Source organism: Columba livia, chromosome 8 (genome assembly GCF_036013475.1).
Source record: "Columba livia isolate bColLiv1 breed racing homer chromosome 8, bColLiv1.pat.W.v2, whole genome shotgun sequence".
NCBI classification, from domain to species: domain Eukaryota; kingdom Metazoa; phylum Chordata; class Aves; order Columbiformes; family Columbidae; genus Columba; species Columba livia.
Window position 1 is genome coordinate 7281584 of NC_088609.1, and position 23056 is coordinate 7304639.

The 23056-nt window shown below is 44.0% G+C and overlaps 1 protein-coding gene across 1 annotated transcript; it reads left to right on the forward strand.

Moving 5' to 3' along the window:
• The first annotated feature begins 248 nt into the window (after nt 1–248).
• Nucleotides 249–21321, forward strand: AXDND1 (axonemal dynein light chain domain containing 1). Its single transcript, XM_065071742.1, has 25 exons — nt 249–1363; nt 2029–2210; nt 2577–2677; nt 3271–3397; nt 3496–3581; nt 4359–4415; nt 4539–4644; nt 5362–5483; nt 5980–6120; nt 6547–6651; nt 7273–7393; nt 7994–8095; nt 8632–8798; nt 9650–9713; nt 10141–10375; nt 12660–12873; nt 13500–13593; nt 14279–14487; nt 15510–15606; nt 16583–16813; nt 17663–17788; nt 17940–18068; nt 19225–19316; nt 20184–20335; nt 20805–21321. Exons 1-25 carry the CDS (start codon nt 1267–1269, stop codon nt 20921–20923), a joined length of 3276 nt encoding a protein of 1091 aa, XP_064927814.1. The 5' UTR covers nt 249–1266; the 3' UTR covers nt 20924–21321.
• Nucleotides 21322–23056: the final 1735 nt, after the last annotated feature.

A 23056-nucleotide genomic window follows, 5' to 3' on the forward strand; every position in this document is an offset into this window, starting at 1 on the left:
CTGGCCTATCTTTGGGGTCTGGGGGGGATGAGGAGCACCAGTGGGGGCTGTGGGGCTGCCAGAGGCTGAGCGGGATGGAGATGACCCTGCTGGGGCAGAGCCAGGCCTGGGGGCACCAGGAGGTTGGGAGGGTTGGGAGATCTCCTTGACTGGGGACATAGGAAGAAACTTTTACACAAGCCTGTATTCAGGCCTTAAAAAGCAGCAGGGAATGTCAAGGCTAAACCCCAGCTGAGAAGGACAGTTGGGATTTTATATGCTGCGTGTCAGCCATCGTTTCTCTGCTAGAGGGGACGCCCTTGGAAGTGCTGGAGAGGAGCACGGGGAAGGAGCTGATAACTCTTGGAACAGTCCAGAGCTTCTAGCCTCTCCCTACTTAAATATTAAATTGGAGCAACTGCCAAACTTATATCATGTTTGTGATTTCTGCCTTTATTTTGGGCCTGAAAAGGGTTTGTGTGCCAAGAACTTGATGTGATATTCTCCAGCTGTGTACCACATGCTCTAAAGTCTTGTCTCTGTCCTTAAACTGTAGCTGCTACAGAACAGTGTCATTAATCTCATTCTTTCTGGTGGGGATGTAATGTACTGCCAAACAGAGTTCTTAAAGGGGGAAAAAAGTTCGTCTGTCAGCCATTTCTAACAAACTTCTGTATCTTCTTTGAAATAAACCATTTATGCAGCAAGACAAGAAACTACCTGGCAAGATTACTCCTAGATTATACCTACACTCTCAAACATGTATCTGAAGGCAAAGTAATGTAGTTAAGCTAATTAGAAACCACAGTACACAAGGATACAGCTGATAAAAAGGTCAAAAAGTTAATACTAAGAGCATTTATAAAGAACAAAATACATACTGGCAAGGCTAGTGGGGGGAAAAGGCTTCAGAAGAGAATTCATGGAGATGATGAAACTGGTGGAAATATGTTTGTTTTTTTCATTGCTAAGATATTACTAAGAAGAAGTGGTAATATTAGTAATTTGAGACAAAGATAATTAAATCTCTGGCCCAGATACATGTAGAAAAGAAGCAGTTGTTATTAACACCATTTGTAGATGGAGGATATAGCAAAGCATCAGGGGCTCCTTCTGAACTGATGGATGTTGTATCAGGTGTTTAAGGGGGTTTTTCCACAATAAATAACAACAAAAAAACCCCCACGTTAATCCTGTGAAGTACAATCACGGGTTTAATTCTGTTTCTAGATCACATATTACTGCAAATTTCATTGGCTAAGCACTAAGGTGAAATAAACCTTCACCATGCCTGCAACTGGAGCGCCGGTTCCTGGACCAAAACCTGATGGAAGGAAGACGAGCGGTGCCTTGTGGGTGGGCTCAGTCTGCACAAACCCCTCAGGTAGGGCTGGGCTGGAGGCCATGGGGGCTGTATGTTTGACCTTTATCCTTCCAGCTTGCCTTTAGCAGCAGGATGCTCCTCTGCATTAAGTTTTGCCTTTATTTAGGCAGTTTTAGGGTGTTAATAGCTTTGGAGAAAGCTGGCTGCTAGCAATCTGCAAGGAGGAAAATGGCCTTAAAGAAATATGTGAACTTCAGCGGCCTAGAACATCTCTTAGGGTCTGTATACCTGACAGCTTGGTGCAGTCCTGTGGCCAGTGCTTTATCTAAAAATGGGGTTCACTGCCTGTGATTTAGATCCCAATTTGGGGTAAGAGAACAGACAGCTTGTCACCATTTTTCTCGGCCCTGTATTTTATCATTGGTTTTGCTTTCTCTTTCATCAGCAGTAGGATGAAAGGAAACAGCTTCAAGTTGTGCCAGGGGATATTAGGAAAAATTTCTTCTTGTAGAGGGCTGTCGGGCATTGGAACAGGCTGCCCAGTGCAGTGATGGAGTCACCATCCCCGGAGGGGTTTAAAAGACATATAGATAAGGTTCTTAGGGACATGGGTTAGTGCCTGTGTTGGGTTAATGGTTGGACTTGATGATCTTGAGGATCTTTTTCAACCAAAATGATTCTATGAATCAATGCTGTTGAAATGATTCTGACATGCTGTTTTCCAGAGATCTCCAAGTTGAGGGGTACCTCAAGGATGCTTGACCCCACCAGGCCAGTTTCTTCCTCCCTGGAGCATAGTTTTGTTCCAGAGGAGGTTTTCCGAAGCCTGACTTGTGCCAGCAGTTCTCTCTACAGCTCAGAGTACTTACAGTCCCCACAAACCACCAGAACCCCAATGGGCTTCAAGGTGAGCAGGTTTCCATCTCTTGCCTTTTTCTGTACCAAATCATTTCTTCATTGGGTGTGTGTTCATTCCCTGGGCAAAAAGAAAAGTTTGCCAACCTCGTAGGATAAATCTGTCTTATATTGCTTCACTTTTTTGTCTATGCTATTTGATGCAGATCTAAAGAGCTGCCTGCCAGTCTCTGCAAAACATGCTTGCACCCTGGTGCTGCCACAAAACCCTTGCCAAGGCTATTTTGTCTACATCAGTTTCTTTAGCTCCAAGACAAAAATAATAATGCGGAGCTTGTTTAGACAGCCACCCTTCCCTCTCCCCGCTCCTTGGCACATTTCCGCTAAGAAGTAATAGCCACATGTGCCTTGTCTGCAGGGCTGCCTGCAAACCCCAGATCGGATTTGGCATTATCCTAATCGTCGAGGCAAGTTGAGACACCTGACAGACCACCCTGTCAGTTTGACGGGTGCTGGAAGGTAAGCAAAGAAGGGATAAGGAGCCCAGGGCGATGGAAAGACACTTGAGCTTGGAATGCAGACCCTTGGTCTTTTCCTCGGGTAGGTGACTGTGTTCCTTGATGTGGCTGGATGAATGGACCAGCTGTTACATCTGAGTTTGGGCTGGAGAGATTTGAGGGAAAGATGTTTCGGGAATAACGAGTTGCTAAATGAGCAAGCCTTGGAACCATCCTTCCAAAGGATGCCAGGCTCACAGGGATGCTCTGTGATCTACGATTAAGAAAAGAAGCTCTTCTGGCTTTAATGGACTTAGCAGGGAGTAGCTTTACACTTCTTAAATAAGCAATGCTTAATGATGCGAGGAAGTGAAAAGCTTTGCTCTATCAGACATTGGACATGTATGCAATAGGACATTGGCAGCAGATGTGAAAATCAATAGACATTGCAAGGTTAATCTGCCTAAAAACCATGATCTAGTCTGTATTTTTGACCCAGGGGAAGGAGCCTTGGGCTGAGCAGAACAAACCCACATGTGGCTCAGGCTGGCAGTAAGGGACTGGTGGGTTGCCTGCAGGGTGGGTTGGTGAATAAGCTCTTCCTCTCCGTTTCAGGGATGTCTCTTACCTGTGTGACGTTGCAACTGGCCAAGAAGCCAAGAAAGCAATGGCCAGCAGAAGCGCTTTTGCTGGGAGTCGCTGGCACCGGCAAGGGAGCCTTGATACAGTCCCATGTCCTCCTGTGAGTGTTCCTCTGTCCTCTCCTCGGGAAGGAACCAGGAGCATGTCTATGTCATTTTATGCTGATTTTTTTGAGCGCTCTCTCTTTTCCATCCCCAGCAAGCAACCCTAGCAGATAGTCTGGTTCCCAAGGAATTTCACATTGTGAAGAACAGGGGAGTTTTGCCCCTGAAGTACTTTGATGGGTGAGTGCTTTGTGCATTACAAGGGCTGGTCCTCAGCTGTTCAGTGCGGGGGGATAAACTGACGAGAGGCTGAGGATGCTGCCCAAACACACTTCTCACCATCAGGAAAGGGAAAGTATAAAAGGGAGGTTATGCAAATCCTATGCTAATGACCAGGCTGTAGTGGACCCTGCAGAGCAACATCTCCCTCCATCTCTTTGTCCCCACTGCTTTGGGGTGTCCAACAGAGAATTTGCTGCACACAAGTGTTGCTGCTTGGGGGAGTTCTGGTAGCTGGACATGAATGTAGAAGCTGAAGTACGATTTGATCCCTGGAGGCAACTTTTGGAAGTTGCTACTGTTTGGTTTTTTTTTTTTTTTTCTTTATTTGTTTTTGAGGGGCGTGGTGGTAGTTGGTAGTTGAGTTTTGGATTGAGCTTACCAAGCCGTGTCCAAAAAATGGCACTAAGAGCCCCCTTGGTTTCTCTGGACAACTTACTGCATTTAGAGGAGGTTCTTTCTCATTGTTCAAGGATTAAAATACTCAGATTAGGAGTGAAATCTGCACAAATGTTTGCCAACATGACATAAAAGAACATAATATTTTTATTTCAATGGTTTCCTGTAATCATTCTCTGGGTGTGGGTGGTGCGGATACATGGTGCTTTTCCGGCCCTACCAGTAACTTTTAAACCCATTGGTCACTTCTTAACGAAGTACCAGGAGAGAGTGGGATCCTGTAGCTAGCACTGGGAGGATTGCTTTGTGATCAAGTTCTAATATTTGTGTTTGTTTCAGTAAATACACAACACTGCTCAAAGACCGTGAAAAGAAACTGCGGCTGTTCCCATCCATGTAAGCACTACCCTGCGTGAAGTTGTTGGGAACAAAAACCCAGCTGTTTGTATTTCAGTTCCTGGGAAAGCATCGTAATATGCTATGCAGAATAATGATGTCTCTCTCTCTCTGGTCTGTCAGAAAACCTTCTGGGAGGCTAGAGGTGATCCAGCTGATGGAGGCAATGGACAGCATGTTGGAAAAAGCTGGAGTAGACAAGCTAATCAGAGTAACAGGACCTTCACAGGTGGATAACTTGCTCATACCTGAAAAACTTTCTTGTTTCCAGAAAAAAAAAATCCTGTTTTCCCCAGAGTTTATCCCTGCTGCGCTTAAGGTTCCTGCTAGCAGCCAGTTTCTGCCCAAGCCAGCTGTCTGTAGGTCCTGTCATAGCCAGGGGTTTCCTTGGTTGAGCTTCTGTTCATCTTCATCTGATCCACAAAGAACAGTTAGCTTGCTGGTGTAGGAAGTTAAATTTCTTGCAAAAATGCCAGAAGGAAATACATTAGGCATTATTACTATGGTAGAACGAAGGCAATAGCTGTCTTATATCTTCATTGGGAGACAGGCTGCTGTGTTACAAAATAGGCCATCGGAAACCTTTATACAACTAAAAAGCAGGTGTCAAAGAACATCTGTACCTTGCTTCATCTTATTTTTTGTTATTCTTGCACAGTGATGGGGAAGGATTTTTGAAAAATATAGAGCGTTGCCATAGCTGGAATTAGCAGAGAACCTTCCATGGTTGTTGACAGGAGGGTAGTCAGGATAGTGCATAACATGTTTGAATACAAACCTGTGAATACATGCAGGATGGCTCTTTCCTTCCCCTTTATACATTTAGTAGTGCTTTGTCCTCAAAGGGAAACTTTCTTCAGAAGAAACGAGAGATCTGTTCTACCCTCTGTTGTTAAAGGCTGGCCAAGCTTTGTAAGGCTGTGATTTTTCTCGTGTGTTTTTACAGCTGCATGAAATGCTGGAGCTGATAAAAGCAGAGCAGAACATCTACAACATTGTTTTCCATGAGCTGATTCGTCAGGTCAGCGTGGACTGTGTGGAGAGAGGACAACTGCTTTCGAAGCTCAGGTCATCATCAGCCAACCCTTAATCCCCCTCTTGATTTATGGCAGAGCCCTGTCAGGAGCAGCATTAATTATTGCAGATTGTTCCTTATGTCCTTGTCCAGCAAAGCCAGCCTGTCACCATGTAATTGGCGTGGGGTCTGTTGCCAGGAGTGACATAGGATTTCCTTGACTAGTAAACAACCAGGACTAACAAGCCTCTGTTAATAACGTGAAACTTGAAGTCGGTGGCACTGTCACCACCCTTGAGATTGTGGCCACCGTATTGGTGTGACATTCAGTGATCACATATAGAATAGTTGGTACTTCCCTCACAGCCGATGTTCCCATGCCCAGATTACCACTATTTGTAGCAATGGGATTGTTCCAGAGTGTTTGAAATCCACAGTTCAAACATTCAAGAGTTTGCCCCCTGTGCACTGAGAGGGAAGGGTCTTCAGATGGCATAAGAGAGCTCTGCACTCTCGGGTAAATACCCTTTTCTACTCGTTTTACTGCAGGCAGAGGTATGTGGATCTCATGGAGAGGATTCCTGAACAGATCAAAACCCTCTACAACAAAATGATGGCACAGCGGTTGGTTGACACGCATATTACAGAAGAACTTCTCTATTTTAAGGAATCTGTTGGACAGCTGGCCAGGTTTGAATCCTGCTTGATCTTAAGAAATTATGTCTATGCCCTAGGCTTAGTCCATTGATTTTTGTCCAATTTTTCTAATCTTCCTCCCATAGAAGTGTGAAGAGGGTGTTAGGATTTGGAGAAGAACTACAGGGACCACACTTGAGCCTCCTCTCACACTCTCTCTACACCCTCTTAGTGCCAAATAATAACAAAGCCACCTCTTTTCCTTAGCACACTGGAGGTTTGTTGGTGGGGACTGCAGAAACGGGTTGTTGGAGCAACATGCATGTGAAAAGGTGCTCAAGATGCCTTTCACCCCTACACTGAGATGATGGTGTTGGAGGAAGAGACCCCTGCATTATAGCATATGGCCCACCAGGCTGTGTCTGCAAGAGACCTTAGGCTTGGGCTAAGTTGCATTAGGACTGTTTCCTGCTGTTTCAGTGAGCTGTGCAAGATACAAGAGCATGACCATGAGATGAGCAAAGAAGCAGAAGAAACTCAGGAGGAGCTGGCTGTGGCCATGGAGGAAGCTGAGGAGAGTGCAAAGTAAGTTGCTTTCTAAGTTGAGGTTGGGAGATTTCTGCAGTGTGCTGGTATCACTCTCTTGGGGTTGTTGGGAAGGAGAGGTGAGGATTGATTTCCTTCTGGGGAAGAGAACTCGGCTGTTTATGACATTCCATTATTTTGTGATACGTCCTAAACTCCCCAAAGGGATAGAAAGCTCTTCAAAAATTTTTAAAACATGAAAGTTGCATTTGTTGCCCAGATGCTGACATTCCCTTTTCTTCACCCCATATTCACAGCTGGTGAGCTCTTAATAGTCTAGCAGAGCTTGCAGCTCTGAACTTCTCAGGGCCTATAGATGTCCTCAGGTACCTAAGAAATGGAGGATTTAGGTGGCTGATATCAGAGCTGTGGTGAGTGCTTAGGCAGATGGATTCACTTATCGTATTCATTCTGATCAGAAACTTACAATGGACATAACAGAAAGGTGTTGTAGGGGCTCAGGTAAAAGGAGCTGTGAAATTACAGGCTGTGTGGAAAGTAACTGAGAAAGGAAGGGAGAACAGGTGGTGACTTAGAAAAGCTTTAGTAATTGGGAGAAAGATAATAAACATGAATGAGAAACACATGTGTACATATTTCCTTGTCTTTCCCATCTTCTAGCCTTTTGGAAGAGTATCGGGAGTTATACGAGTTACAGAGACGACGACTGGAACAGCAAATTCTGCTGCTAGCCCAAGAGAGAGACATCTGGATCTCAGCTGCCTGTGACCTGGCTATGAAGGTAGGTGCAGGACCTCTGTCACACCTTGCAAGGTATAAGCCATTGTTGCTAGCCATCTTGTTCCAAGGGCAGATTTCATCCCAAAGAACATTTTCATTCAATGTGATTGGGTACTAACACATCTCATACCTACCCTGACATAATTTCCTGAGGTCTCTTGTATTTCATGGGTACATTTTTTGAACAGAAACAGTTAATTCACACAGCACTTTTGGTATGGATCTCCAGACTCTGTGCAGGAAGAAAGTCTATGAAATTAGTATTTCCATTCAGAGATGGGTTTGACTAAGAAGTTTCCTATTCCTCATAATTTACAGTATCATAGCCAGATTACTTGCACTTCCTCACAAAATATTATTCTTGGTTCATTCTGTGGTTCCTTGTTTGTGTGTTCCTATTGTTTGTGATCTCCTACTTTATCCCATTTAAATTTAAAATTTATTAGCAGAACTTCTGGGCCTGTCTGGGAGATCAGAAATTTAATTATGAGGAAAGGGGACTCGACCACTTCATGTTCATTTCATTTATGCTAAAGATCCCCTGCTACTGTCAGATGCCTTTCCTCTCGGAAGAAAACAAGGCAGATAATGTTTCTTTCAGATAATAGACAGAAACCAGTTCACGTTGGTTCGCAGGCTCCATGTTAGTGGAAGAACACTGACCAACATTCTCAAGCATTTCATGGTCCTCTTGGCCTCAAAGGTAGGGCCTGTCTGTGATGGGTACCTATTTAAATTGTGTCTGTGTGGGGTATTTGTAGCTCTATTGCTGTTATTTGAACTTGCAAGTCTTGGTCTAGTTTCAAGCAAGCACTGAAATTTGAATGAGTTCACTCTGCTTTTCTGTCTTTATTCCAAGTCTCTTTTTCCCAATCTCAAACTTTTTTTCTCTGTTGCCCCTATTTCTTTGTGGCTTTCTTCCCTCTCCCCATACCTTCTCCATAAAACCAAACCATATCCAGGCTAGTGTAATTCTGGCCTCATAGGTATGGGGCTACACGGTATCTCAATAGCATAAGCATCAAGGAGTCAAGAACTCAGTTCTGGCATGCATGGGGAGGGTCAGCCACCCTACTCCCCTCTCAAGCGGTATATGAGGGCTGGGCTGTGGAATTACAGACATTTCCCAGATCTCTGATACGTGCGTATCTCAAAACAGCTAGAGCAAAGGGAGAACTCCTGCAATTCGGATCAAAACAATCGTGACAACCATCCATTTCCCCACCTTCTTGCCTGCAGGACACGAGAGACCTGGCCGATCTGCAGGAAGAGACCGAGCAGTTCAGGGAGAGGCTGGTTCGCATTGAAGCAGAAATGGAGTTTTCCGAGGAGTCCAGCCAGGGAAAATTGCAAATCGCCTGCGGCAGCCTCAACAAGTGGCTTCAGTACTTCCATCACAGTGACCCGTGAGTGGCCCAGAGGGACTAGGGGTGCCAGTTGGAACCCCAACCTTTGCCTCATGACACTAGGTCTCACTGGCCATGTGCAAAGAGTGCACTCTCAGATGTGGTGAGATCTGGTGCAATCTGCACATCCCTCACTGCTCAACTCTTCTGCTCCACGCATGTATTTTGATAATCACATCCCTAACAGTAACAATGAAGGTGGGTTTGGGGTTGAACTCACTGGAGCAAGGCTTCTGCCTTCCTGCTGTGAGCCAGAGTGTCCTTTGTGCAGCTGTAATTGCTGTAACAGAATTCTTCTGTTTAGTTTGTTTCATTTTAACTTGAATGCACACACATTGATGCTTCAATAGAACATTCAGTTCTGTCATGTACAAACACAAAATGAGACTTGGAGACACGAGGGTTCAAATCCAAAGTCATTTTTTATGTTAAGGTGATTATATTTTGCAGGCTTTTTGTTAGTTCATTGTGATATGTTAAATAAAGCAAAGCATAAATGCAAGTAAAAAATACAAAAATTCACCCAGTATGTACATTGACAGGAGACATCGCTTGATAGGTTTCAATCACAGAGTTAATAAGGCCTGAATTTTCAATATGTGCTTGAGCCTGACTTTCATCCTTGCTGGGAGTATGTATTTTCTTAACTGACACACAGTGTTTGTGTTATTTGGAGTGAGAGAACAAAAATCTCTGGTTGAGTAGGATCTGGTGGGTTTTAATTCTCTTTCAATTTACAGTTTGTGTCACAAACTTCATATGCATAGAGTATATGTTGACTCTTGGTTTTACACTGGCTACTAAAGGAGTGTTTTCTCTCAGCTCTCATCCCTTCTTCCCCTCTGCTTTAGCTCCTCTCCAATGAATGAAAAGCTACTAGATGAAATCCTACAAGATATCAAGAACTTGATAAATGTAAGATTTGGGGGGGTCAGACATATTATGGAGTGGTATCTGGTCAGCAAATTACCATGTATTAGCTGAGCCCCAGTGTGCATCTGTGCCCATTACAGATTTGAACGAAAACACATCAGCTCAAACTTAGCTTAAGCTAAGGGTCTACACATGAGAAGTTATAATTGGCAATACCATGGTTCAACCAGCTCATTATACTTCGTTGTGCATTTGACAGCTCTGGTGACTGATAAATGATATTAATCTAGAGAAGCACTGAGAATTGTCACCAATAAGTTTCCAATTTATTATGCTTTTTACTCACTGTGACATCTTTATGCTCGTGGATTCTTCACACTTCTCTTACCTGGTTTCCATCACCTTTCTGCTGCAGCCAAGGGGTGGTCCAACTTTTGGGGGCACAGCGAGCTTACTGCTTTTCTTTCAGATGCTGGAAGAAGATCTAGAGCAGTTCAGAGGGGAGGTCCACCTAAGAAGGACTGAAAGTCTGAGGAGCACTGTCAGGCTGCAGGAGCACTGGGCAGAGCTGGGACAAACGCTGCTGAATCGACACAAGGACTCTGCTGGAGCGTTGTCTCCACAGCACTCTGCCCTGGAAGAAATAACCCAAACGACATGTGAACTCTACCGGCAATACAATATAAGGATAAGCGGGAATAACGGTAAGGAATGACTCGTTTTGCAGTTTGGCCTTTCCTTGAGGATGCCCTGAAAGCAGTGGGTAATAAAGGACACAGTCTATACTGGCTCTTTCCAAAGCTAAAGTTTGACCCCCAGATATGTGCTGAGAATCAAGAGCATTCAAGGGGCAAACTCCAAGAAACTTTCAGTCACACGTAGGAAGAATACCTGAAATTTTAAATGTGATGCAGTGCAAAGAACATGCAATGCAGACACAACACAGGGAAGTTGTGTGCAGAGTGTGCGTGGGCAGTATGTGATTATGTAGGTAATGCATGGAAAAGAAAATAAACGTAAAAGGAAAGAACGGGTGTTTAAAACGTTAAGTAAAACGTCACTTTGGAAATCATTAATCAGGTGACACTGTCTCAGAGGGTAATACCTTTTTTATTGTTTTATCATTTATACAAAGTTTCTTAATCAAGATATTGAATTATCTTGATAATAAAGTAGGTAAATAAATGTGGGTTTTGCTGATACGAAGTTATCATGTCCTGTGTAAGATAACAAATATATGTTGGGTAATTTGCAACTGAAATTCTCAACCTTTGCCTCTGCAAGACCTTGACTCATTTCTCATTTCAGAATTGTTTCATCTCTGTTTTTTTAATCAGCTTATTACCTTTTAGCAGGCTAAAACTAAACTGAACATGTGCTGTCAGGAATTGCTGCTCATGTCTGCTAAGCTGCTTCACATACTGTCATCTTATTCTTTCATTCAGGGTTATCCTTGTGCTTTTCCCTACATTATCTTATGCTATATGTTATATTTCAGCCTACTAAAAAGCTGAGGTAGAATGGTAAGTCTGTCCACCCTAAGAGACAGCTAAAGGAATTAAATACTTCCAGTAGCTCTCATTAGAAAGTGACAGAAAGAAGGAGGAATGGGGCTGTAATTGATCAGATACCAGCACGGCAAAAAGGTAACAGCAGATTGTCAGAAGCCTCAATAGTTGGTCATGGTCTGAGCGAAGGGCTTGGGCAACACGGACATCTGCTGCAAACCTCTTTCAGCCAGGAAAGTCCCTAAAAAGGGATCTTGGCTTACTCTAACAAAAGCTTTGTGAACTGAGCTGCAGGAAAGGTATTCTCTTGATCCACACAAGGCAGTGTGTTTTGAATGGCTTGGATTCATTTTTGCATTGTAATGCAATGGCCTTTCAGTAAAAAAGACAAGATATCCCTTCTCTTTACATTGCATCTCTGGTAAGAAACAGTGAAAATGAAAGAGATTATAAAGAACAGGTAAGAGACAACGTAGACAACATGGTAATTTCACCCTGTAAGGCAGTGGGACTCAGTTACTTGAAGTATTTCTCAGTTACCTGAAGTATTTATTGTCTTCTAGGATCTCATTACCTGATCTCAAGCAGCATGTGCCAGAAATACAAAGGGTTTGGTATTTGATGACAAGGATTAGAGATGCACAGAGAACAATGAGTTATGAGATTGTTTTAGACAGGAGATATAATAGAGGACTTACATTACATTTATGAGGTTTGGCTTAAGGTGTTTGCTTTTATTCAGTCTTCCTTGATCACTTCTCAGAGCTTTCACAGTGTACTTTACCTTTTTTTGTGAGAATAAGATTGTTGTCTGGACGTCCCAACACTGCTTCATTGCACTTCTCCCAGTCCAGAGCAGAGAAGTTAACCAGTTCTACCCCACAGCTGTACAGTGGGCAAACCAAGTCATGCATCAAAATCACTGAAATATTAAAAAAATTGTCATTAGCTTCACATGCATAATGTGCGATCCTTGCTACTAGATGTCATGGAGGCCAGGACCTAACCAGGATTTAAAGAAAGCTTAAACATTGGATAGCAAGAGCAAACATCGTTACATTTCAAGCATATTCAACCATAGACAGGGAATATCCATCAGCATGTGCCAGATGAGTGAATGAACAAGTAATTTACTACCTTGTCCAGGCTTTTTCACATCCTAGCACACTGTATCACCTGCATCTTTGGAGAATCAGGTTGTAACTGCAAAGCTGGTTTAAAAAGTGATATATTAAGCCTTTATGCAATGAAGGAGCCAAGTCTGCCAAGACAAGAAAGTAAGTCAGGGCTTCAAATCAAGCCTGTTTTATTTCAGTTTGCTTTGAATTCAGTGCTTACTAAACAGCTCATTCTTAGTCCTAAGCATAGCCAGTTCCCACATAGGCTGTTCATTCCCCCTTGGCATCCCTCTTTGAATCCAGCTTTGTTTTTGTTGGCTGCAAGAATTGTAATTAAAGGTTCGTATTTTCTTCCTCCACAGGCACAATTAAGTTTTTGACAGCCTTGCTGAAAAGTATGGAAGACTGGTTATTCAAGGTGCAAAAGCTGAAGAGAGGCTCTGGCACACATGAAGCAGAGCTGCAGGTGTTTTATCACAAAATTCCTGCATGGCTGGCCCAGATGGACGCAGCAATGAGCTGTATAGGCTCCAGCCAGCTGCATCAAGCTGGGAGCGATGAGAAACCACATTTCCCGTAAGGACGGAGGTGTTAATTGTGTCTGGGCTGGCGTTGTACATTAAATTACAATTGTAAGAAAAGAGAAATATTCTTTTGTGGGGATCCTGGTGCAGGAAACTGGCAGTGGGATAAATGTGATCAGCTGAAGTGCTAAAATGATTGGCAACTGCCTTTCTTTTGCTTTGATTTAACAATTTCTGTGGAAACATTTGGTGGCTTCAGTATTGCTCCTGGAACATCACTGTCTCCCTCATAACTGCCACCTGCTCTGGAAATCTTGACGTCTGAAGGAAAAACAGAATATATGATTCATTTACATTCAGGTTTGTGGAGGCATATTCCTCCTCATGGTGCTCCATTGCCCTTGGTAAATATTGTCAGGAAATAAATTATTTGCAGACCATGGGCATAACATATATTAAGAGATTACTTGCAAATGACAAGTTTGCCTGCAACTATAGCATTAACAAAGATGCCTGTGTCATGTTTCCAGCATATGGTTTTCTAAAATATGTTGTTTTCCTTGAGTTTGGCAGCAAACTGTGTCTTTTAGGCAGAAGATCCTTGGGTCTGGTGCACTAGAGTTCACTTTGTTTCTGGATTTGTGTGTGTGTGTTGGTTTTGTTTTGTTTTTTTTTTAGGGTGGTACCTAGAGAATTTTTTAAGATGATTCAGCAATGGGTTCTGTCTCTGAATACTGAGGTTGAGAAGAAAGTCACGTATCTTACTGAAAGAGTAAGTGCAAGCCTGAAAGTGCTGGGGATAAGAGCACTATATGTAGTATTCAGCTTTTCCTTTAATTTCCAGCTGGCCAGAGTTGCAGTTGAGGACCGCTCGTGTCTCCTTTGACACCTGCTTTCCTGTTTGAGTTTAGTTGTGTCTTTTGTTTCCCAGCCAAAGGAGCAGAGGAGAACACCTCTAAAAATAGCTGTGAGTTCTCCTATACAGTACATGAGCATAATTTATTGCTTCATCTTAAGCAAGCATTTCCCCTGGAATAACATTGATATTTCCTGTTCAGAGAGCTGCTGTGGCTGCTGGGTCTCAGTGGTTTTTCTTCTCTCTTCCAGGATTGCAGACTGGAAGTTCTCACTATGCATTTTTAAATGTTCTGTAAGTGTAGTGTGTGATTTTTTTGTTTGCTGAATTCTGGAAAAGAGAAAGCGCCACGTGGCTGATAAGCAGCATATGATCCTAAACAAGAACTGGGAGAAGGACAGATCTGTGATAGGAAAAAATGTGTTTGTAATGGGAATGAACATGTGAGAAAAAATTGTAAAAATGAATGTTTCTGTCATTAGGTCAGTTTGCAACTGGAATTAGGTGGAACATTGACTTATGTGAAATGCACTGACTTGAGACTCCTTGGCAAGACCAGTTATTTATTACTGGTTTAGATTTGCTCTGATGTTTTGCACAGGTGACAGAACTGCACCACAACCTGACCATGTGGCTGGTGAATTTGCTGAAATACCTGGCAGCAGATCGCTTGTCCTGGGAGTGTCCCCCACGACAAAAGTCAGACACTGAGATGGACGAGGAGCTCAGACTTCTGGGGGTTAATAAGCTGCAGCATGAAGCTCAAGAGCTGGTTGCAGAGATGTGCAGACACTCTGGTTCTATAGTCAGGTATCAGCAGAAGTTTTCAATTTAATTTAAGGGGATTTTCTCAAAAAAAAAAAAATGTAGTATGCCAAGAGATTGACCATGGTGAGAGATTGCACCAATTTGTTTGTCCTTGGATCTTTTCCCAGGTCTTAAACCACAGAGTCATAGAACAGTTTGGGTTGGAAGGGACCTTCAAAGCTCCCCCAGTGCCACCTCTGCCATGAGCAGGGACATCTTCACCAGCTCAGGTTGCTCAGAGCCCCGTCCAGCCTGGCCTGGGATGTCTCCAGCAATGGTTCATCCACCACCTCTCTGGGCAACCTGGGCCAGGCTCTCACCAACCTCAGTGTAACAAATTTCTTCCTCATGTCTGGCCTGAGTCTCCCCTCTTGTAGTTTAAAACCATCACCCCTTGTCCTATCGCAACAGACCCTGCTAAAAATTTTGTCCCCATCTTTCTTATTGGTCCCTTTTAAGTATGGCAAGGCTGCAATAAGGTCTCCCTGGAGTCTTCTCCAGCTGAACACCCCAACTATCTCAGCCTGTCCTCCCAGCAGAGCTGTTCCAGCCTCGGATCATTTCTGTGGCTGCTCTGGCCCCATTCCAACAGGTCCATGTCTGTCCTGTACCAAGGAGCTTAATAAGATAGGAACACCTAAAAAGAATGGCAGTGCCTGCTTTATATCTAGTACAGCTACAAAACATGCATGGGTTCTGCCCACACTTCTGAGGGTGACCTCGAGGATGTACAGGCAGCAAGTCTGCAGTCCAGGTCACCTGGACAAAAGCCTCTGCCTGATTCAGGGTCTGTGCTCACATGTCCTCTGTGGGTTAGTACAACACTGGCACAGACAAACTGCCCGGGAGGTTGCTGTGTGAGTGGAGCTGGTGAGGATTGCTTCTCTGGAGACTTCTCTAGTGCAGAGGTCTACAGATGTCTCCTGTGCCTTGCTGACAGCAGCAGGCTCCTGGCTGAAGGGAATAAAGCATTTGCAGGGAATAAAGCACTCCTGCAGGGCTGATGACATTCTGCATCTTTGCAGCTGCTGCCGTGACGTTGTTGATGCAATCGTACGAAAGAAACGGGCCGAGATGGATGCAGAAGCTGATTTTGAGCTGAAGGAGCTGAATAAGATCAAGGTAAAAGGTGCCTGTGTTTACAGCTCTCTAGGTCTGGGGTAGATGAGACTGCATCTGCTTTGTAAAAGGCAGAGGAAAATATATGTGAGGGTTTCAAGAAGGAGGACTCCTGCTACTCCAGTGGATTACCCTGGTTCTGCAGGTTTCCTGCTGACTCCACAATCCTGGAAACCATGATAAACCTGGATCAGGTCATCTTCAGTTTCGATGTTTTCCTTACCCTGTTTCAGGGTATATATGTAAGGGCTCTCCTGTGATATTTTATCTCATATGGGTGGCAGTAAATTTACCTCTGGTTCAAAGCTTGTCAGAACCATGTACATCCAGATTTGAGTGGTGCTTAGGAGTTCCTGGAGGTACTTGGTGCAGTATACTTTTATACAGATGCCATTGAAAGTTTTTGCAGTCAACTAGCCTACCTGCCATCTTCTTATTCTACACTTTTGTGTAAAGCTCTTAATTGCTACCACTGACATCACCAGTGTTTAGCTGAGCTTTGCCTGTGCAAATGTAAGAGGTGGAGTCTTCCTGAAACCCAAGTCTTCCTTCAGCACAGGGCAAATGGTGTTGGTCCAAGGAATGTAAGAAGACGCTCTGCAGGGATTGAAAATACTTGTGCTTCTGTTCTGTGTTACCCCAGCAAGTGAAAAATTAACCCCTGGGATTTATGCTCATTTCTCCTCACATGGGCTGGGACAGCAGCTGTGGCAGGGATGTTCTGCACGGGCCTGAGGAGGAGCTTGTTGAAGGAATTAATTGGTGGGAGTGATTAGCCACTGACAGATGCCATGTCTGAAAGCCTGGAGAAATGTGTCGTCTTTTTTCTTTGTAGGTTGAGGATGGAAGGGTCCAGGTAGGTGCCTGGAACAGTCAAAGACAGAAAAGTGGAGTTATTTAACTTTCTGGATGAATATGAGAATGCTATTTTTTCTGCTCAATAATCCCTGAATAATCATTTTCTGTTATGTGTTCCTAGGCTGAGTGCTGCAATTGGATTCAAGCGTGTAGTCTTCTCCTTTCAGAGATCAAAGGCACTCGTATCTCCATTCTACATTTAGAAGACCTGAGAAACCTCTTTGAATCAGAGGAAGAACTGAGAGATCTCTTTAGATCAGAGGAAAAACTGAGATACTTCTTTGGATCGGAGGAAGAACAGAGGAACCTCTTTGGATCGGAGGAAGAACAGAGAAGCCTCTTTGGACTGGAGGTATATATAAACTGCATTTGCTGTTCTATGTTGAAACAGTTGGAATGAAGATCTGCTTCAAAACTTTTCCTTAAGGAAGCATTGACTGTTCCATTTGAGGGAAGGTTTAGCAAGGGGACATGCACGCACTCAAAGTGGCAGCTAGATCTGAGGTGTCATGGTTATAAATTGGTTAAAAATCACAGTGCTTCCTGGGAGGGCAGGTCTGAGGCAAAACAAGAGCTTCAGTGGAGTTAGATTTTATCCCAGTGGTAGATCAGCTCCCCATGGTGAGGGATAGCTCATGCTTCACCCCTGGGGTTGGCCTCTGGCTGGAATGGTGGTGGTTGCCTTGCCCAGGAGATCGAGCTGGACCTCTAGTTTAATTCCTTACATGGCTAGATGTATGTCTGACACTGCTTGCGACAATTAGATGTGTTTTATAGATGGTTGGCTTGTCATTGGCCTAGTTTAATATGAAACAGGCTAAATTCAGATAATGAGGAAATGGATTTATATTTGTCTTGAACAGTTTGTTTGCATCAGTTCTGAACTCAACGCCCAAGTAAAGTGATGTTGTTCATGACTTTGTGCACAGTCAGTGGTGTAGTTCATGTGCTGCCTCTCTTTTTCTCTGTGCCATGGCCTATACAAAGCAGGTATGCTGCAGGAGGTCCTGCCTGTATAACATTCAGTAATTAGTATATTCCTTTGTGATTTGAAATATATTCCTACTCAGGATATCCTAGGTGGCTGGAGTCCAGGTCTAAATATGTGCAAGAGAAAGTCAGAGATCAGTTTGCTTTGCCTCGGTTATTTGGATGGACAAAGGGAGCACACTACTAACCCCATCCTTATGGTGCCTTACAGGATTTGCAGCCAAATTTTAAGCTTAAGGACACTCTTATTTCCTCAACTCAGGAAGAACTTGAAGCTGAAGATGCCGTAACAGAGGAAGAAACATCAGAAGTAAAAGAGGAAACTGCTGTTTTGCAGGTGACTGCAGTAGCTGCAATATGCTACTTTGCAGCAGGGCATTTTTATTTATTGCTCGGTGTATGCAATGTGAAACGTGCCTTTACAGCTGCCTCGAATGCCACTAGGCTGGTGGTATCTCCAATTTCTTGTTCTTTTTCTCTCTTGGCAGCAGCCAGGTGCTGGTACAGATTCTCTGACTGATAACAATGAAGCTACTGCAGACATGATCAGATATGTCGGACATGACTCCAACGTCCACCTGAAGTCTCTGAAGTCAGACATCGTTTCGGTTACAGGGGTAAGAGTCTCCACTCCTCCAATGGTTTACCCTGTTGGCAGAGATTTGGAGCTGGGTTTTAGCTGTCTGCACAGACTCTGTTATGTGACCTTAAACGCTTGTGCCAGACCTGTTAGGGCAGTGCAAGCTGTTGGTGTTCTCTCCGATTTCTCTCTTCTTGCAATTTTAAATAATCATTAGAACAGTTGTCACAGCTGTAATTTGTCCTCCTGACTTACGCATTAGTGCCACAGTGCAGAACTTTTGTGGGACCAGTGACTGGTGATGTGTGTAGTGTGAACCAGGACTATCTGCAGAGCCTGGGATGGTGAAAACACTTTGGTGCTGAGCACATGGAAGGAGTTGAAGAGGGTTCAGAGATTCAGGGAGATCCGACAACAACAGGGATGCAAGAAGTTCAGCTTTTTCAGCCTCTTAGGTCCTTGTTTTCTCCACTTGCCTTTGGGATAGTGCTTTTTGCTAAATGTGCTCTTCAGAGGTCATAGACTTGCCTTTTGCAGTCATTCCCTGGGCAGTCTGTTATCCAGAGTGGAGCCCAGAGGTGCAGGAATTGTGGAGCTTTAGCAAACTGTCCCTGAATGGTCCCACTCCTTAAGCATGCTGCATTGCTGAATGTGTCTTGTCCCTCATGCTTTAGAACTGGGTGGCTAGTTCAGGGTGACAGTGGGAGACACAGGAGGGTTTCTGGATGGACTTTGGTTTGCTTTACAGAAATGAATCCCTGGAAATCACAGTTACCTTCCAGAGCTTAGAGTAGGAGCCTTTCAACAGTTACCTTTACAGAAAAACCCCGGTTGTCAGAAAACTGACTTATGCCTTGTGGGCCCTGTGAGGAGCTGCCTCTTTCTGTTTTCTGGATATTGTTTTGTTGTGTTTGTTGGGTTTTTTTTTTTCCACTCCTGGTCAGGCTACAGCCAACTCCAACCTCTGTAATCCAGTGAATGCATCAGCAACCCAAGACCACGAGCTAGTGAGACTTCCATGTCTGCGTCAGAAAAGCATTTTAGTCTATTTTTAATGCCAAGATCAGCTCGGTGTCTGAACTGGCCTCTGGTTTTACATGTTTTGCTGATACGGAGCTTGTGACAGCACACTGAGACATGATGCGTTGTTGGTTTCATGTTTACTTATAGAATGTTTTGCTCTTCCCAACCAGAGGGAGATGACTGCCTCCAAGCCCTCAACTCCCTTTTCTCAGAAAGAGTTTGAAGCCCTGGCAATGCTGGAACATCTGCAAGCGCAGGTCCTGTGAGTACTGGTGGCTGGAGCATGAGCGGGGCTGGGTTTCATCGCAGGCAAGTTCTGCTGTTCTGTTCTCTGATAAGGTTGTGCTTCATCCAGTGTCTGTTGGCCTAATTTTGCATTTCCTTCCACTCTGATTGTCTTGAGCCATTGACTGTGATTTATATTAGCTGAAGACATGACCCATGTCAGCTTTCCCTCATCTATGTGCAGCTTTTCCATTTTGTGTACTCATAAGGCATGTTGCAGAGGTCCTCATGATGGTTTTCTGCAAGGTTTCTTAATACTTCAGGTCCTGGTGGCACTTGTAGGGTGCTGTGTGAACACAGCTGAGCACTTCCAGGGCCTTCTAGTGCCCAGGAACTTGGCAGGTTCAGCCATGCAATGTGGTGCCTACGTGAGGGAATACAATGAAGGGACACCCAACTGGCTCCGTGCAGAACCACATTAAGGTTTGTGTTTGGTGACGACTTCTTCTATGCTTAAGCAGCCTTGGGCACCTTGAATTGCATTCCCTCATACTTCTTTTTTTGTCTGTGAGCTTATATTATCCAGGGTAAGTCCATCTCATTAACGTTGCTAACAGAATTGCCTGTGCTCTGTATTTATCCTTGCACAATGAAGATCAGCATCTCACCCTTTGCTAGCAAACACTGAGCTTTAAAATTAATTCAGTTTGCAGGGTTTACATAGATGTGACATGAAGCCCCTTACAGATCTTTTAACAATGCTCTTCTCTGAAACCATGAATGTGTTTTATAGGGTCTGTCAATCCTACTGAATGTTTCAGCTTTCTAAATCTTTCTTGTAGGTATCCTGCCAGCAACTGCTTAGATTTCAGGTTTCAGCATTATCTTTGCTTCTGTGTTCCAGAGAAAGAGAGATCCGTGCTCAGAATGCAGAGGAGAGATCTGAAGATCTTGAAAAGAAACTGGAAGAAGCTCTGCAGAGAATCAAAGATCTAGAGATTGAGCTAGAGAAAGAGGGGGAAGTCATCCCAGAAGCAATACACAAAGAAGAGCAAGGTCAGGAGAATCAATACTCTGAACCCTCTCCTAGACTCTGAGCGGGAAAATAATCTTAGAGGACACCTCATTCATCTCTCATTTAGTGCATGACCCTCTCCTGGGCAGATCCTAGGGTTTTGTCTGGACTCTGTCAGAGCCCAAGCAAGGAGGCTTTTACCATGACTCTAGACGGGACAGAAATAACTTCTGAACGTGGTCTGTTTTAAAAATAATTTTGTTTGATTTTGACATATAACACAGGGTCTATATCTAGGAGGTCAGTGTAATTGGCTTCATCTTCCTTGTAAGTGGAAAAGGACAAAGAACAGGAAATAAAATGTTTTCCCTTAGTCTTTCAGTATATCCTCTCTGACATCGAAGTGGGAGGAGAAGCTAATTTGTTTGTTAAGAATGCGATACCTGGGGCACATCTTTACTCTGTAATATTTTTAATGGCTTTGGTTTGTTGTTTTGTTTTTTCTTTCAGAAGAATGTATCCAAGAAAGTGTCTCAGAAGTCAAGACCTGCTCATCTCCCAAAGCTTCTACCTCTGGCCAGTCCAAGAAATCAAAAAAAAAGCAAACATTAAAGAAGAGCAAAACCTGAGTAGTTTCTTGGTGCCTATTCATAGTAGCATCTCACCCCCAATCTGCTGCCTTACTTCTCATCCACTACCCCAAAATCTCTGTGCCATGTCAGCATTTACACTGTTCTTCTAGCTGGTTCTGCTGCTTCCACGTCTTGCTTGTCCTCTACCTCCTCCCACAGTTCTAATATCTTTACTTTTCCTTGTAATACCATTGCTACCTTGACTTGCTCCTACCCACATCTCTCCTGCCTGTGCACCCTCCTCCCCTGCCCTTGCCCTGTGCTTGCTTCCTCTTTGTGTTTATCAGTCTCTTCTTGTTACTCTGTCTCATTCAGCCTCATCCCTGTTGGACTATGCAAATAAAAGTAGTTTGCACCTTTTTCCTCTCATATAAAGTGTTGGTGTTCTTTTTTCTTCTCAGTGCCAGCATGGCCTGGTTGTGTATCTGGTTATGGGTACCTCCTTCACCCTCTGGACTTTCAGATGACTAGCAGACTGGTAAGGAAGAAATTGTACAGAATTGTACAGGCAAATTTTTGTTCCTATTTGAATCTTCTTTTGAAGGTTTAATCTTTCTTTCAGAAAGTATGAAGCAGCCTGATGCTGTGTGTGATACGGATTATTTTCTCAAATTGCTGCCACAGGAGAGCTGCCTGCAAACAAGGTCACAAATTCAGACTTCGGATGATGCCAGTTTGCCATCTCAGTACACTGGACTGGCATTTAAAATGCATCCTCCATCTCCCCATGATTTCTGTGTTTGGCCCCCCTGGCTTTGCATCTACAGTAACCCCTACAGCCTCAACAGCGAGTTGGCCACCCAAGACTCTGCCGGGTCCCCAACTCAGGGCAGTCTGTAGTTACAGAGCTCTGCAAGGCCAGTGGAACTGCCCAAGTTCAGTGTCACTCTGCAGCTGGATCCACTCTTGGCTCAGAAGAGCAGGCAGTGAAATGATCGGGAATCACATCAGCTCAGACAGCCCTTGCCAACTCCCCCAGAGTAAATACCGTTTTGGAAACATCATATATCACTAATCCTGAACTACATTTTTAAATTATGTTTTCCTTCTGCAAGATTTTTGAATGTAATTTCTCCTGAAGGTAAAATGACAAGTTTCTGCCAGCTCTGTATATGTAAAAGACAGAAGATCCTGCTGGAGCAAGGTGTATTCTTTGGAACTGAGGATGCTCTTAGCTATCATTTGCCTTTTCTGTAACTGCAGAAAAGTTACTTGTTTGAAAAAATTAAGCCTGACTTGTGCAGGTATGAGTGCAAATAGGTTAATGTGTGTGCCCTGGTGCAGTCCTGCGTGTCTCTTGACAGTTGTTTCTCAGGCAGTGTCATTCCTTTGAGACATTATCTGTAGAGATGTTAGTCCTTGATGTGCCAAGGATGGAACATTTTACACAGAGTTAGAAATGCAGCCAGAGAACTGACCAGAGAAGGGATCATCTGCAGCTCACTCCATATAGTATTTTCACCCTTTAGCACTAGGCTGGGAAACAGGTGCCTATTCCAGCAGCATGAGAAATAACCAGAACAAGCCTTAGAGAAGTAACTACACAGCTCATCTTCACCAGTGGAAGATCACAGAGCTGTTCCACTTCCCAGAGCTAGTTTTCCGTGAGTGGATCACTCCTGAGATCTGTTACAGACACACAAGCAGGAGCCACAACCATCCTGCAGCCCTCTTTGCAGGGGCAGAAGGATTTGGATGGATGTCAAGTTACACCTGGAGCTTGAGTGATCCCCAGTAATTTCACAGGTGGGTGTTTCCCATTTCCCAGGCCAGTTTGCTGCATGCCCTTGCTGTCAAAAGGCTTTCAAATACTTGTGCAGCACTGAGTGTTCAGAAAGGGACTCCAGGGAGCTGAAGGGGCTGATTAAATACAGAATATGTGGTACTTAGCACAAGTGGGATCCTTGTCCTTTTGCAGCAGTATTAAGCCAGTACCTGCATGCCATCCTCATGACACAGCTGCATTTAACAGAAATATTACCAATTAATGTGTGTGAGTGTTACCAGCAGGCAAAGAGGGACTGGAAAAATGAGTAAAAATACAAGAGTAAGCAACTGCCTGGGTAACCCCCTGCTAGGCATGTGTGCATTGGCCAACTGCAGAGTGGACAATTAAGAGAAAGGCCACAA